Source organism: Neophocaena asiaeorientalis, unplaced genomic scaffold (genome assembly GCF_003031525.2).
Source record: "Neophocaena asiaeorientalis asiaeorientalis breed wild unplaced genomic scaffold, Neophocaena_asiaeorientalis_V1.1 scaffold62, whole genome shotgun sequence".
Taxonomy (NCBI): domain Eukaryota; kingdom Metazoa; phylum Chordata; class Mammalia; order Artiodactyla; family Phocoenidae; genus Neophocaena; species Neophocaena asiaeorientalis.
This window is the reverse complement of record NW_020175191.1, coordinates 5,882,058-5,899,728: the sequence shown is the minus strand read 5'-3', so window position 1 is coordinate 5,899,728 and position 17,671 is coordinate 5,882,058. Positions and strand designations below refer to the sequence as shown.

Sequence of the window (17,671 nt, the reverse complement as noted above, 5' to 3'; positions counted from 1 at the left end):
ACAGTTTTTATGGGTGAGGAATTCAAAAGTTGCTTAGTCTTGTGGTTCTGGCTCAGGGTTTCTCATGAGGTTGTGGTCAAGATGTCAGCTGGGGCTGGAGGATCCAAGGTGATTCATTCCCATGTCTGTCAGTTCATGCTGGTTGTTGGCAGGAACTCTCAGTTTCTCCACACAGGGGCTTTTCCATGAGCTTCATGAGTGTCCCCATGTCATGAGAGCTCACTTCCCCAGAACAAGCAGTCCAAGAGAGCATGGCAGAAGCCACAATATCTTTTATGATCCATCCGTGGAAGTCACACACTGTCATTTCTGCAATATCCAGTTGGGTACACTAGCCAGCCTTATTCATTATGGGAGGCATCTACACAACGGCATTAATATCAGGAGGCAGGTATCATTGAAGGACATCTTGGAGGCTGTCTATCACAGATGCTGTGTGGAATAGCATAGAGTCATCCAAGAATGACTCAAAACAGTTTTCTCTTAGTGTTGATGGAGGGCCAAGCTAACATAGGAAACCATGTATTTGTTTTGACAGCAGAGAGGATAACTTCTGATTTTTTTTTTTTTCCCTACTGGCGCAGGAGCAGATCAGAGAAAACAGATGTGGGCTTGACCTAGGTGTTAGGGATTAACAAGTCATTACAAGGGCAGACATTGAGATAAGTAAGTGTATCTTAATTCACCAATTTGTTTATCTGATGCTCGTTAGAGAGTCTTTGACAGTGAGTGTCTTGGTCTTTGCCACACATGAAAACATCTCTTTATCTCAACAGTGGTGCAGGTGACTTTCACATTGGCTCTGAGAAAGTTATAACTTTTATTGTGCCTTGCTTGATGCCAGGTGCTCTGCTATGCAGTTTTTTTTTTAAAGATTCTTTTGATATGGACCATTTTTTTAAGTCTTTATTGAATTTGTTACAATATTCCTTCTGTTTTATGGGGTTTTTTTTGGTTTTTTGGCCGAGAGGCATGTGGGATCTTAACTCCCCAACCAGGGATCAAACCTGCACCCCCTGCATTGGAAGGCAGAGTCTTAACCACTGGATCACCAGGGAAGTCCCTGTTGTGCAATTTTAATACAGATTATATCATTTAATTCTCACAATAACCATAGTCGTACATTACTCCTATTTTAGAAATAAGAAAACTCTGGTTTAGAGTCAAGGATAATATGTTAGGTGGTAGGTCCTCAACCCAAACTCAGGCCTTCTGATAACGGAGCCCAAGCTTTTACCATTCTGCTTCTGCCTCAAAGTGTAATTGCATATGGAAATATTTACCTTAAAATACTAAAGAAACCGGATTCAAAATTGTACGTGCCTTATCATTTTACCTATCACAGAAAAAGGTAGGAACTACTTTTTGGTATCTTTCAAATGTTCTGTAAGTGAGTATTACTAAGAATTGGAAGGAAAAGTTATTTTAAAGAAGTGATTTAGCCCTGTAATTTGACATTCAAGTTTGCAAAATGAAAACTAAGTTTGTTTTTAATGGACTTTTTAGTATCATGGTTAAGAAATTTCAGCATGAGTTGTCACCAAAAACCTGTGGATAATTTTTTGAAATTATGAATTTCTGCAGGGTGTCATTCCGTTGAGCTCAAGGCAGTTCAACCATAGACAGTGAATGTAGCCTTCACTTGTACTCTGTTCAGCTTGTCCAGTTCCAGGCTGAATACTTGTGAACTGATCAACAGGACTTGTGGTTGCCTCTAGTTTCAAAGGCCAATTGGATGGACTAAACACCAACTTCTAGATAAAATTAGTTTATTTATTTCAAAATAATATCAAAGGAGTACTTAGTAACAAATAAGAATAATCCTCCGATACAATTTTATCCTGGTATGATCTACAAGGCCTTTCTGAAATTGTTATATAAATGAGCACATTTCCTACCACACAGTGTTGGTGCAGGAATTAGAATATTGTGTCAAATCCATCGTTCATTCCAATTAGTATCCCATGTCTCTCAGCAAGAAACAGCAAGATATTAGATATAGAAGGGCATGCTTTTTCTCCTTGACTCTTAACAAACATGAGGATCATACAGAAAAGCTTCTCAGGAAGTTCACATATCAGCTGTCATTCCTTAATCATCTCTTTGCTCTCATGTATGTTCAGTGTTACCAGCTATCTCCAATTTACCAAACCGACTAATTAGTTCTTAGTCCTTACTCAACCTTTCAGTAGTATTTAACCCTAGATGATCCCTCTTGAGCATTCTGTCTAAAGTTACTTTCTTCACTTGGCTTTTAGGGTACCACACTTTCCAGATCTTCCATTCCTATCAATGCTTTTCTATCTCTTTCTTAAACTTTTCCTCTTTCCAGCCTCTAAATTTGGCCTTAGGACTGAGTCCTTGGATCTATTCTCCATTTGCATTTTCTCTCTTGGTGGTCTAAAATACCATCCATATGCTGAGACTTCCAAATTTATATCTTTAGCCTGACCTCTCCTCTGGGCTCTAGCCTCATGTAGCCAGCCAATTGTATGTTTGATATACATACTTGGGCATATAATGGGCATCTCAAACTAACAAAAGGAAAACATAAGGAAAAAAATACCTTGATAATTACTCCACCTGCAACCTACTCCAGTCTTTTCCTTCTCTATAAGTAGCATTACCATCTATTTAATTGCTCAAGCAGGAAATCTAGGAGTAACCTTTGATTCTGTTCTTTTCCCTCACCCCCTCAGGTGCATTTAGAAAGTCTTGTTGACCCTACCTTCAAAATTTATTCCAATTCTAAGCATTCCTCACCACCTTCATCACCATCACCTAGATTACTCCAATCGTTTTCTACTGGTCTCTGCGTTTACTCTTGCCCCCACTCAGTTTCACTGTAGCTGGAGTAATCTTTTCAAATATTTATATTAAGTCATTATCCTTATAGGGACCCCCTAATAGCTTACCCTCATTTACATTGAGATCTAAACTTCTTATCATGGCTTACAAACTAGATCATCTGGCCTTTCCTTGGCTCACCAACCTCATCACCTGCTACTCATTACCTAGCTCACTGTACTGTAGCCAAACCAGCCTCTACGCTCTTCTGGAATAGACCAAGCTCCTCCCTGCCCTTTTGGCCTTTGTACTTGCCATTCCCTCTGCCTGATGCACCCTCCAGAGCTTCACATGGCTTGCTCTCTCTCACTTTATTTAGCTCTCTGCTCAGATAGAACCTTTTTCTTATAATACTCACTGCCTCCAGTCGTTCTGTTAGATACCTGCTTGCTTGTTTGTTTATCGTTTTTCATCTGCTTTCAAGGAAGCATCAGCTCTCTAAGGGTAGGGACTTGCTCTGCTTATTCACTGTGTGTCCCCAGTAACTAGAACAATACCTGACACATAATAGCTGCTTATAAAGATTTATTGAATGAACGAATCTACCATTTTACTGAAATAGCTATCTGACTTATTGCCAAATAAAGTATCATGTTAAATTTCCCATGAGTTTCTGTGACTTGACACTACGTGTCTTCCTATCAACCCTTCTCTTCTAATTTCTACATTTCTGTACAACCAACCTTATACCACATTGGTGTCTCATATACTATATTCTATAAATTTTCAAATCCTGTTAATTTTTCCTTTGTATGTTGCCTCACAAATCTATGCCTTCCTCTCCATCTGTTTCTCTACATAGTTCAGACCTTTATCTCTTACTACCTGATTGCAGTAACCTCCCTGCTTCTCATCTTCCGTATTAGACTGAACTTTTTAAGTTGTTCATATTATCTCTGTATCTCTTGCAGCACCTGACACTCCCCCTACCCCGCCAATAGCAGACACTCAATGAATGTTGAATGAATGGTCCTGTGTTTCTGGAAGGTAGAATTGATGGGCCGTGTGATTATTTAAATGACTGTAATTCTTTGAAAATAATTTGTGTTTAAATAATCCCTCTTTCTTCCTGTTTAAAAAAGCCGTAGTAATTCATTGTACATTTGATTTTTTAATGGACTGTTTAAGTGACTATAATCACACAATGTACTATTGGAGCATTTCACAGCAGAGTTTTGTTTTTTACTCTAGTAGAAGTAAAGTAATACCTGTGCTTCTCTATTAAAATGATTCTTTCTTTTCTCTTAAGCTGAAGTCTACAGTGAATATTGAATTGCTGAGGAATTTGGGAAAAGACAAGCTGAAGTTCCCATTCCATGGATCCCTTGGGTGCACCTTCCCAGTTTGTGGATGTGGATACACTACCAAGCTGGGGCAATTCTTGTGAAGAACAATTAACTACTTCTGATACTGCAGCTGAAACCTATCAGGAAGAGACTATTAGATCACCTTTTCTTTACAATAAGGATATCAATGGAAAAGTGGTTCTCTGGTAATTCCTTGGTTAAATCATATCATGATATAATAATACTTTCTCATAATTTCTTCTAATTTCTTTTTTTCATATTTTTTTCTAAACTCTTTTTTGTGAACCCTTGCATTATTGAAATATTACTTTGCATACACATTTACAGCTTTATTGAGACTTAATTAACTTACAGTAAACTGCATATATTTAAAGTGTACAGTTTGGTAAATTTTGACATGTATACACCCATGAACCCATCACCAGAATCAAGATAGTGAATATATTTATCACCCCGGAAGTTTTTTTGTGTCCCTTGGTAATCCCTCTCTCCTGCCCCTCCCTGCCTCAACATCCCCAAGCAGTCATCCATCTTTCTGTCACTATAGATTAGTATGCATTTTCTAGAGCTTTATATAAATGGAATAGTGTACTCTTTTTTTAGTCTGGCCTCTTTCATTCAACACAATTATTTGAAAGTTCATCTATGTTGTTGCATGTAGTAGTAGTAGTACATTTCTGTTTTTAAAAAAAGCTTTAGAGATGTAATTCATATACCATACAAATGCACTAGTTTACATTGTACAAGTCAGTGGCTTTTAGTATATTCACAAAATTGTGCAGCCGTCACCAGAGTCAATTTTAGAACATTTTCATCACCCCAAAGTCCTGTTCCCATTAACTGTCACTCCCCATCTCACACACATCTCTTATGTAAGAAGCAAAGGAATGACATGATGGTTTTGTGGGTTTCAGGGTTACAGCAATTGCGTTCAAGATGTATCTGCGATGCCATATTAGCCTTTCTGAATCAGGAACAACTTTTTACTATTGCTTAAGCTTGTGAACTGGTAAAACCAATATTGTGGAGGGAGTGAAGATAGAATGTTTTGAAACAATTAGAAACTAGCTTTCTTATATGCCTCCTCTTCCCCACACTTGCTCTTATTTATTTATTTTCATCAGGAAAGGAGATGTGGCATTACTGAACTGTACAGCTATTGTGAATACCAGCAATGAAAGTCTTACTGATAAGAATCCTGTGTCAGAAAGTATCTTCATGCTCGCAGGGCCTGATTTGAAGGAGGACCTCCAGAAACTTAGAGGTGAGTGAATTTTCTTAGGTATGTTAGTGCTTAGGAAACATTTATTTTGATGTTTGAAGAAGTATGTTTTGCGTGTAAGTGAGAAACTAAGTAGATGTAGCTCTTCTGTTGTTGTTAAAACTAAATAAATACAGCCTTTGAAAAACCTATAATGTGTTAGAAGCTGAGTACTGAGACTTTACTTGGTAAAACCCCTCTGTCGTGTTCCTGAATTTTAAAATGACAGTCATCATAGCCAGTTAGATTTCTGGTAACATTTTCTTGGCTGTATAATGTCTTGCACCAATAAGCCTTATAAAACAACTATTCTTTATCTAAACTGAAAATTTTTTATTGAGTTATGATATTGACAGAATTTTTTTATATACCTCCTGGACATAGAGTGTCACACTTCTGAAATGAAATTGACTTACTGGTAAAAACCAAGTGTGTTCTGGGTTAATTCTGTACTTTCTTTTTTTTTTTAAACCAATACATTCTTCTTCTGGGAATATTTCTTCGGAATTGGAGACAGGAGGAGTCCTGTTTGTTCAGAATCTTGTTTACCTTATTTGCATTTATTTTCTTAACTTACCAACCTCACAACTTTTTGTTATTATTATTTGTGTGTAAAGGGAATATTGTGAAATTCAATTATCCCATTTCATAAAAAGTATTTTTGAAATACAGCAATTTTTCTTAAAATGTAAACAGCAAATCCCACCTATATAAAAAAATCTTCGTTTCTTAGACTTCTACAAACAATTGGTTTTTAACCTAATAAAGATATTAGAATTTGAACAGGATCATTTATAAGGCTGACTATGAAAGAAGAGATGAAGAGAGAAGAATTGTTTATCTGATCAAGAAACTGAACTTTGTGAGGGTAGATGTGGGAAAAAGCCCTCAGTTTAACTAGAAACATGATGCCATGAAGAATATGTAGAAATTATAATATGTATTAGAGATAATACTGAGAAGTTCTTTGATATAAGTAACAGAGAAACTGGTCTGGAAAAATTCCTAATGAGCGCACACACTCACTTACACCTTAGAGCTGGACTTATGAATTAAAAAAATATAAAATTTAAGTATACAAAATAAAAACTCAATTTTTAGCAGCATATGTTTGGAGGGTCTCCAAGCTGGGGTTCATATTATAACTCTGTCCTTTACTAACTGTGTTACTTAGGACCAGTTACTTCACCTCTGAGCCTGAGTTTCCTTATCTCTAAAATGGGGATGATAATAGTCCCTATCTTAGTTCCTGACACATAACAAGAGCTCAATGAGTATTTGAGGATGGAAAAAATTAATTTCATGAAGAATAAATTAAATTATGGACATTAAGTGCTAGGCACATCCTCAGTGTTCAGTGTTATTGCTGGTGCTGGTTACACTCCTCAGTTGTATTGCTTAATGAACCAGTGCCACCCTGAAGAGAGATTATTAAGGGTGCACTGAAGGGCTGAGTACTTAATTCTGTCCTCTTTTTACATGCTTAACAACAACTTAGTAAATGATTACAAAGTATGGCTTACCAAATTTGTAGATGATAAAAAGTTGGGAGGATTTATAGGAGATATTGGATGATAGACTAAAGATTTTGAAATATCCGAACCGACTGGAAGTATGAGCCAAAGAAATGAAAAAATCAACAGGGATGAGTATAAAGGTCTTGCAGTAAGTTGAAAACATTAATTACCCAAGTTCAGGATGGGGAAGCCCAGTCTGACAACACTTTTTATATAAGAATTTGCTTTCTTAGTAAAATGGCATTATCATCTCCTCCATTTTTCATGCAAAAAAACGTTAGCATTAACACGTTCCTCTTCCTTATTCCCCACATAAAGTCAGTCATCAAGCCCTAAATAGATCTTGAATCTTTCTGTATTACCACCACCTCCAGCCTAGCCTGTGCTGCGTCATCCCCTGCCTGGACTACAGCCATTGCCTCCCTCCCAGTTGGTCTCCTACAACCATTCTTTACTTGAATCTGTTTTCCACATGTAGTAAGTATTTGCTTTTTAAACTGTAAATCCCTTCTCATTACTCCCCTGCTTCAAACCATTTAGTGGCCTCTCATTACACTTTAAGTCCTAACTCCTTAAACTGTTCTCCAAGTTCTTGCAAGATCTCACTCACTTACTTCCAGGTCCCCTTTTACCTTCCTCAATGTACTTGAACCAGACTGATCTCTCATTGCCTTGTCATCCAGCTCCTTTTCAATTTTGCATGTGCTGTTGTTTTTTCTCTCAATTCTTAACTCTTAATCTTAAGTCTTTGCTTATATCTCTTCCTCAAAGCGCTACTTCCTTTTACTTCAGAATCGCTCATGGTATATGCTCCCAACCTGTGGTACTTCTCTTTGGTGCTCTTAGCACAATTGTAATTTTGTAAATTGTTTATATAATTATTATGTCCCCATTAAACTTTGAACTCCTTGAGGTCAGGAACCATATGTCTTATTGGCCTCCATGTTCCCAGTACCAAGTATAGTAAAGGCATCCTTTCAGTAGCTGATAAATGAATGAATAGAAGTTCCCTGGGATTTTAACTGACTAGACTCCGAGATGATAATGCATCATTTCTACTGAAAACACTAACAGTATCAGATGCTTCATTGCACAACATCACAAGTGAAGGTTTGTAATCAGCTTAAAATAAACTGTTATATTTATCAGATGTTTAATGTAAACCTCATGGTAACCACAAAGAATAAAACCTATGATAGATACAAAAAAGATAAAGAGAAAGGAGTTAAAGCATACCAGTTTAAAAAAAAAATTAAAGTAAGACAGCAAGAGAGGAACAAAGGATAGGAGACTTAAAAAAATACTCAGAAAACAATTAACAAAATGACAGTAATTACCTATTAATAATTATTTTAAATGCTAAAGGACTAAATTCTCCAACCAAAAGACACAGAGGGGATGAAGGATTAAAACAGAAAAGGAATCCACCAATATGCTGCCTATAAGAGACTCACTTTAGCTTTAATGACATATACAGGCTGGAAGTGAATGGATAAAAAAAGATATTCCATGCAAATGGAAACCAAAAGAGAGTAAGAGTGGCTATACTTACATCAGATAAAATAGACTTTCAGTCAGAATTGGTCACAAGAGACAGAGATCACTATATGGTCCAGGGGTCAATTCATCAAGAGATTATAACAATTGTAAATATATGTGCACCCAACATTGAAGCACCTAAGTACTTAAGGCAAATATTAATAGAACTGAATGGAGAAATAGATGGAAATACAGTAATAATTAGGGACCTCAATACCCCACTATAAATATTGGATAGATCATCCAGACAGAAAATTAGTAAGGAAACAGAAGGCCTGAATAACACTATGGTCCAAATGAACCTAAGACATATACAGAATATTCCATCCAACAGCACCAGAATATACATTCTTCTCAAGCATACATGGGACATTCTCCATGATAAATCATATTGGGCCAGAAAGCAAATCTTATCAAATTTAAGAAGACTGAGGTCATGTCAGGAATCTTTTCTAACCACAGTTGTGTGAAACTAGAAATCAGTAACAAAAAGAAGATGAAAAAAATCACAAATATGTGGAAATTTAACAGTATGCTCCTGAAAAACTACTGGATCAAAGAAGAAATCAGAAGGGAAATCAGAAATTATCTTGAGACAATGAAAAGGGAAATACAACATGCGAAACTTATGGGATGTAAAAAAAAAAAGTTTTAAACCAGTTCTAAGAGAAATTTATATCACTAAATGCCTACATTAGAAGAAAAGAACAGCTCAAACAACCTAATTTTAAACCTCAAGGAGTTAGAAAAAAAGGTCAATCTAAGCCTATAGTTAGCAGAGGGAAGGAAATAGTAAATATTAGAGCAGAAATAAAAGAAATAGAAACTAGAAAGACAATAGGAAAAAAGCAACAAAAAGAGTTGGCTTTTAAAGAAGAGAGACAAATGTTTAGCTAGACTAACCATGGGGAAATAAAGGACTCAAAATTCTAAATGAAAGTGGAGATATTACAGCTAACACCATAGAAAGACAAAAGATTATAAGAGACTACTATGAACAATTATTTGCCAACATATTGGATAACCTAGAAGAAACAGATAACTTCCTAGCAAACATGCAACCTAACAAGACTGAACCATGATGGAACAGAAAATCTGAACAGACGAAAGGAGTAAGGAGACTTGAATCAACAATCAAAAACTTTCCAACAAAAATAAGCCCACAACCTGATGGCTTCCCCGGTGAATTCTACCATACATATACATATAGAGAAGAATTAATACCAATTCTTCTCAATTTCTTCTGTGAAAAAGTTGAAGAGGAGTGAACGCTGCCAAATTAATTTTACAGGGACAGCACTACCCCGATACCAAAGCCAGATAAGGATGCTACAAGAAGAGAGATTCAAGATGGCAGAGGAATAAGTGGACATGGAGTTCATTTCTCTCTACGGATGCATCAGGAATACATCTGTAGATGCAACAGTTCTCACAGAACACTGGCTGAAAATTAGCAGAAGACCTTGGACACTGGAAAGGACTATAAAGATCCCTGCATAACTGTGTAGGATGGAAAAAAGAAGGGAGAAGGAGAGGAAGTAGGACAGGACTTGCACTCTGGGTCGGGGGAGCTGAAGCAGAGGAGAGATGTCCGAATTCGGGGAAACCCCCTCTCTGACGGGGAAATCGATTGGGACAGAAGGGCAGCATTTGAGGCTGTCAGAAGAAGGTGAAGCGGCCAATCTGTGGCAGACGGGACAGAGTGAGAAGTACACAGATGGTCCATACCTCAGCCCTATGTGCCCCGGACTGGGACGTGTATTCACAGGTGTGCAAGGGGGCTGGGAGCTGGTGCATGGGGATTGGAGAACAGGCCCAGAGTGAGAACTGCTGTGGGCTGTGGGGAGACGGACTGAGGGGACAAGAGGGAGGAAATCTGCAGCAGGGAATGCCTGTGGAGGAAGACTGGACTGCCATGGAAGCAGGGCGCTATTGCTGAGTCACAAGAGCGGGGAGGAGCCACCATTGTAACCTCTCTCTCCCTACATGCCAGTGCCTGCTGATGACAATAAAAGAAGCCCACTCAAGGCTGGCTCTGTGCGCTGGCTGCCAAGCAATAAACAAAGCCCCATGAGAGCTGACCCTCACGTGCTGGCTGCAGGGCAAAAAAACCCTCTCAGGGCTGGCCCTTGCACACCTGCTGCCGGGTGCCAGAAAAACCCTGGCCAGGGCTCGCCCTCATGTGCCTTATGCCGGGCGCCAGAAAAGGCCCTCACTACGACCATATCTCTTGTGCCTGTGGCTGGCAGCTTCCCTGTGCATTTGGGGCTGTAAGGGCTCCCGTGATCCAAGCAGTCATACCACCTCTGCACCTGGTCCTCACGGGGGCAGACCCTAGAGCTCCAAGGCAGCCTCAGGACCAGACTCCTGTGGGTGGACCACGCACAGAGGTGGGAATGAAACCAGAGCTGAACCCCCGGGACGGGGTGACTAAGGAAGATCAAAAATCTTTCCATCAGCTGTACAAGCTGCAGACTAAATCCCTGCAATCAGCTAGGTAGATTCTGCATCTAAGGAATATCTGAGTAGACAATGAGTGTTCCCACAAATGAAAATGGTCTAGCTCTGGCAGTTGTGGACGTTGGGGGCAGCACATGCAGGAATTGGGCCAGATCAGAGTCTGAGTGGTGCCCACAGGGCCCACAGAAGGTCTAGAGACCAGCCCAGAGGCAAAGGAGAGCCTCTTGGGGAGGCGGAGGTGGGCTCTAGCTCACGGCATATGCAGGACACTTACAGCAGAGATGCCAGGGACACATAATTATTGCTATTAATTTCATTATGTTTTGATTCATTCTGTTCTTGGTTCTAGCTTTTTTTTTTGGTTTTTTTTGGTTTTAGGGTTTTTTTGGGTTTTTTTGTTTTTTACTCTTTTGGGATCTCCATGTTTTATAACATATTTTTACTTTCTATTTTTTTTATACATTTCTGTTTTTACTTTTCTGTGTTCTTTTCCCTAATATTTTTCCTTTTTCTTTTTCTTTAATAAATTTTCCTTTTTTTAATGTATATATTTCTGTTTCTACTTTGCTTTTCTGTTGTCTGTGTTTTTTCCCTTTTTATTTTATTGTTTTTTTTTAATCATTTTTATAAGTTCTGTTTCCTTGCTTTATTCTTTAGTGGTCACACTGCTTTGGTTTTGTTTTTAGGTTATGTGTTTTTGTTAGTTTTAATCCTAATTGTTTGATTTCATTTTTGAGTTCTTCTGTTTGTCTGGTTGTTCTGTTTTTGTTTCTTTTATGTGTGTTTGTGTTCCTTGTTTCTCTTTTTGTTTGATTTTGTTTTTACCATTTCTCCAGGGTTTTGTTTGTCTTTTTTTTTCTAAAATATACTTTCTATTTTTTTATATTTGTTTCTACATTGTTTTTCTGTTGTTCTGTCATCTTTCCCCTTTCTCTTTTTCTTTTTTTATATCATTTTTGTCAGTTCTGTTTCTTTGCTTCATTCTTCAGTTGGCACTCTGCTTTGGTTTTGTTTCTTGGTTTTTGTCACCTTTCTTCTTAATTGTTTGATTTCATTCTTGGGTTCTTTTGTTTGTCTGGTTGTTCTCTTGCTATTTGATTTATTTGGCTCTATTTTTCTTTCTTTTGTGTGTGTGTGTGCTTCCTTGTTTCTGTTTCTGATTGATTTTAATTTATAGCATTTGCCTGGGGTTTTGTTAGTTTTTTTTTTTTTATCCCCTTTATTGCTGGGATGAGTGACTTGTGGGGTCTTGGTCCCACAACCAGAAGTTGGGCCAGAGGCTCTGGAGTGGGAGCACTGAGTCCAGGGTTCTGGAACACTACAGAATTGCCGGCTCCAAGGAAGATTAATCACTGAGAGATGTCACAGAAGCCTCCATCTGAATCCAAGACCCATCTCCACCCAACTGCCAGCAGCTCCCAGCTGCTCCCAGCAAACAACAAACAAGACAGGAACACAAACCCACCCATCAGCACACAGACTACCTAAACTCTTACTAAGCTCACAGACACCCCAAAACACACCACCTGACCTGGCCTTGCTCATCAGTGGAAAAAAGACTCAGCTCCACCCACCAGAGCGCAGGCATCAGTCCCTCCTATCAGGAAGCCTACGCAAGACACTGGACCAACCTTAACCACTGGGGGTAGAGAACAGAAGCAAGAGGAACTATGATCCTGCAGCCTAGGGAAAGGAGACCTCAAACACTGTAAATTAGGTAAAATGAGAACACAGAGAAATATCTTACAGGTAAAGAAGTAAGGTAAAAGCCCACAAGACCAAATAAATAAAGAGGAAATAGGCAAACTACCTGAAAAAGAATTCAGAGTAATGATAGTAAAGATGATCCACAATCTAGAAAATAGAATAGAGAAAATACAAGAAACGTTTAACAAGGACCTAAGAGAACTAAAGAGCAAACAAACAGTAATGAACAACACAATAACTGAAATTAAAAATACTCTAGAAGGAATCAATAGCAAAATAAATGAGGCAGAAGAACAGATAAGTGAGCTGGAAGATAGAATGGTGGAGATAACTGCCGCAGAGCAGATTAAGAAAAAAGAATGAAAATGGAGGACAGTCTCAGAGACATCTGGGACAACATTAAGCACGCCAACATTCGAATTATAGGTGTCCCAGTAGAAAAAGAAAAAAATAAAGAGTCTGAGAAAATATTTGAAGAGATTAGAGTTGCAAACTTCCCCAACATAGGAAAAGAAGTAGTCAGTCAAGTCCAGGAAGCACAGAGAGTCCCATACAGGATAAACCCAAGGAGAAACATGTCAAGACACATATTAATCAAACTAACAAAGAGTAAACCCAAAGAAAAAATATTAAAAGCATCAAGGGAAAAGCAGCAAATAACATACACGGGAATCCCCTTAAGGTTAACAGCTGATCTTTCAGCAGAAACTCTACAGGCCAGAAGGGAGTGGCAAGATATATTTATAGTAATGAAAGGGGAAAACCTACAACCAAGATTACCCAGCAAGGATCTCATTCAGATTGAACAGATAAGTTAAAACTTACAGACAAGGAAAGGTTAAAAGAATTCAGCATCACCAAACCAGCTTTACAATAAATGCTAAAGGAACTTCTCTAGGCAGGAAATACAAGAGAAGGAAAAGTCTTAACACAAACAAACCCAAAACAATTAAGAAAATGGAAATAGGAACATACATATCGATAATTACCTTAAGTGTAAATGGATTAAATGCCCCAAACAAAAGACACAGACTGGCTGAATGGATACAAAAACAAGATCCATATATATGCTGTCTACAAGAGACCCACTTCACACCTAGGGACACATAAAGACTGAAATTGAAGTTATGGAAAAAGATATTCCGTGCAAATGGAAGTCAAAAGAGAGCTGGAATAATAATACTCATATTAGAAAAAATAGACTTTAAACTAAAGACTACTACAAGAGACCAGGAAGGACAATGATCAAGGGATCAATCCAAGAAGATATAACAATTGTAAATATCTATGCACCCAGCATGGGAGCACCTCAATCCATAAGGCAAATGCTAACAGCCATAAAAGGGGAAATCAACAGTAACACAATAATAGTAGGTGACTTTAACACCCCACTTACACCCATGGACTCATCATCCAAACAGAAAATAAATAAGGAAATGCAAACTCTAAATGACACATTAGACCAGATGGACTTAATTTGATATTTATAGGACATTGCATCCAAAACCAATATAATATGCTTTCTTCTCAAGTAGACACAGAACATTCTCCAGGATAGATCACATCTTTGGTCACAAATCAAGCCTTGGTAAATTTAAGAATATTGAAATATCAAGCATCTTTTCCAACCACAATGCTGTGAGACTAGGTATCAATTACAGGAAAAAAAACTGTAAAAAATACACATGGAGGCTAGACAATAAGCTACTAGACAACCAAGAGATCACTGAAGAAGTCAAAGAGGAAATTAAAAAATACCTAGAAACAAATGACAATGAAAACATGACGACTCAAAACCTATGGGATGCAGCAAAAGCAGTTCTAAGAGGGAAGTTTACAGCAATACAATCCTACCTCAAAAAACAAGAAAAATCTCAAATAACTTAACCTAAAGCAGTTAGAGAAAGAAGAACAAAAAAACCCCAAATTTAGCAGAAGGAGAGAAATCATACAGATCAGATCAGAAATAAATGAAAAAGAAATGAAGGAAACAGTAGCAAAGATCAATGAAACTAAAAGCTGGTTCTCTGAGAAGGTAAACAAAATTGATAAACCATTAGCCAGACTCATCAGGAGAAAAAAGGGAGAAGACTCAAATCAACAGAATTAGAAATGAAAAAGGAGAAGTAATAGTGACACTGCAGAAATACAAAGGATCATGAGAGACTACTACAATCAACTATATGCCAATAAAATGGGCAACCTGGAGGAAATGGACAAATTCTTAGAAAAGTATAACCTTCCAAGACTGATCCAGGAAGAAATAGAAGCCATGAACAGACCAATTACAAGCACTAAAATTGAAACTGTGATTAAAAATCTTCCAATAAACAAAAGCCCAGGACCAGATGGTTTCACAGGTGAATTCTATCAAACATTTTGAGGAGAGCTAACATCTGTCCTTCTCAAACTCTTCCAAAATATAACAGGGGGAGGAACACTCCCAAACTCATTCTATGAGGCTACCATCACCCTGATACCAAAACCAGACAAAGATGTCACAAAAAAAACTACAGGCCAATATCATTCATGAACATAGATGCAAAAATCTTCAACAAAATAATAGCAAACAGAATCCCGCAGCGCATTAAAGGATCATACACCATGATCAAGTGGGGTTTATCCCATGAATGGAAGGATTCTTCAGTATATGCGGATCAATCAATGTGATACACTATATTAACAAACTGAAGGATAAAAACCATAGGATACTCTCATTAGATGCAGAGAAAGCTTTTGACAAAATTCAACACCCATTTATGATAAAACTCTCCAGAAAGTAGGCATAGAGGGAACCTACCTCAACATAATAAAGGCCATATATGACAAACCCACAGCCAACATCATTCTCAATGGTGAAAAACTTAAAGCATTTCCTCTAGATCAGGAACAAGACAAGGTTGCCCACTCTCACCGCTATTATTCAACATAGTTTTGGAAGTTTTAGAGCAATCAGAGAAGAAAAAGAAATAAAAGGAATACAAATTGGAAAAGAAGAAGTAAAACTGTCACTGTTTCCAGCTGACATGATACTATACATAGAAAATCCTAAAGATGCTACCAGGTAACTACTAGAGCTAATCAATGAATTTGGTAAAGTAGCAGGATACAAAATTAATGCACAGAAATCTCTTGCATTCCGAAGACTATAGAGACTGAGGTTCATGATATTAGAGATGAGAAGGAGGAAGACAATATATTAATGGTGTAAAGCAATATGGTTATTATCCTAAGGATGGCAGTCGGCTGTTTGCCATTTAACTGAATACAAAGTAGGAAAATTGGGGTCTACGATACAGAATGGTGAGTAGAGGACAAGTAAGTTGTTCCCATGATATTTGCACACACTAGACTCTTGCTGCATTAGTTGAATGAAAACATACATGAATTAATGAGCAAATGTGGAATAATTTCCTAGTATTTATGTTTCTTGAACATTGGGTTATTACTGAGAGGGGTTGAAAAATTCTTTTATCTGGTGAAATGAAAAGAACAGAGATGTAATTAAAGAGGGGCCTTAAACTGTCAAAAAATTGTAAAAAAACATTCTTTCTCCACAAAAAAAAAGAAATCGTTACAGAATGGTGAGTAGAGGACAAGTAAGTTGTTCCCATGATATTTGCACACACTAGACTCTTGCTGCATTAGTTGAATGAAAAAATACATGAATTAATGAGCAAATGTGGAATAATTTCCTAGTATTTATGTTTCTTGAACATTGGGTTATTACTGAGAGGGGTTGAAAAATTCTTTTATCTGGTGAAATGAAAAGAACAGAGATGTAATTAAAGAGGGGCCTTAAACTGTCAAAAAATTGTAAAAAAACATTCTTTCTCCACATAAAAAAAAAGAAATCTCTTGCATTCCTATACACTAACAACAAAAAAATCAGAAAGAGAAATCAAAGAAACACTCCCATTTACTATTGCAGCAAAAAGAATAAAATACCTAGGAATAAACCTACCTAAGGAGGCAGAAGATGTGTATGCAGAAAACTATAAGACACTGATGAAAGAAATCAAAGACAATACAAACAGGTGGAAAGGTATACCATGTTCTTGGACTGGAAGAATCAACATTGTGGAAATGACTATACTACCCAAAGCAACCTACAGATTCAATGCAATCCCTATAAAATTACCAATGGCATTTTTCACAGAAGTAGAACAAAAAGTTTTACAATTTGTATAGAAACACGAAAGACCCCGAATAGGCAAAGCAATCTTGAGGAAGAAAAATGGAGCTGGAGGAATCAGGCTCCGTTTTCAGACTATACTACAAAGGTACTCTAATCAAGACAGTAGGGTACTGGTACAAAAACAGAAATATAGATCAATGGAACAGGGTGGAAAGCCCAAAGAGAAACCCACGCACATCTGGCCACCTTATCGTTGACAAAGGAGGCAAGAATATACAATGGAGAAAAGACAGTGTCTTCAATAAGTAGAGCTGAGAAAACTGGACAGCTACACGTAAAAGAATGAAATTAGAACATTTCTAACACCATACACAAAAATAAACTCAAAGTGGATTGAAGACCTAAGTGTAAGGCCAGGCACTGTAAAACTCTTAGAGGAAAACATAGGCACAACACCCTTTGATATAAATCACAGCAAGGGTTTTTTTTGACCTCCCCCAGAGTAATGGAAATAAAATAAATAAATGGGACCTAAGGAAACTTAAAAGCTTTAGCACAGCAAAGGAAACCATAAACAAGACAAAAAGACAGGTCTCAGAATGGAAGAAAATATTTGCAAACGAATCAACTGACAAAAGGTTAATCTCCAAAATATAGAAGCGGCTCATGCAGCTCAATATCAAAAAAACAAACAACCCAGTCCAAAAATGGGCAGAAGACCTAAATGGACATTTCTCCAAAGAAGACATACAGATTACCAACAAACACATGAAAAGATGCTCAGCATCACTAATCATTAGAGAAATGCAAATCAAAACCACAATGAGGTATCACCTCACACCCGTCACAATGGCCATCATCAAAAAATCTACAAACAATAAATGCTGGAGAAGGT

General features: G+C 37.5%; 1 protein-coding gene across 3 annotated transcripts in view; it reads left to right on the top strand.

The window, feature by feature from the left end:
• GDAP2 (ganglioside induced differentiation associated protein 2) overlaps positions 1 to 17,671 on the top strand; it is a 69,125-nt gene that overhangs the window by 4,009 nt on the left and 47,445 nt on the right. For all 3 annotated transcript variants that reach the window (XM_024764901.1, XM_024764904.1, XM_024764902.1), the window contains exons 2-3: positions 4,097 to 4,339; positions 5,279 to 5,418. In XM_024764901.1, coding sequence (XP_024620669.1) covers positions 4,164 to 4,339; positions 5,279 to 5,418 — 316 coding nt within the window. In that variant the 5' untranslated portion in view covers positions 4,097 to 4,163. The remainder of the gene's footprint in view (positions 1 to 4,096; positions 4,340 to 5,278; positions 5,419 to 17,671) is intronic.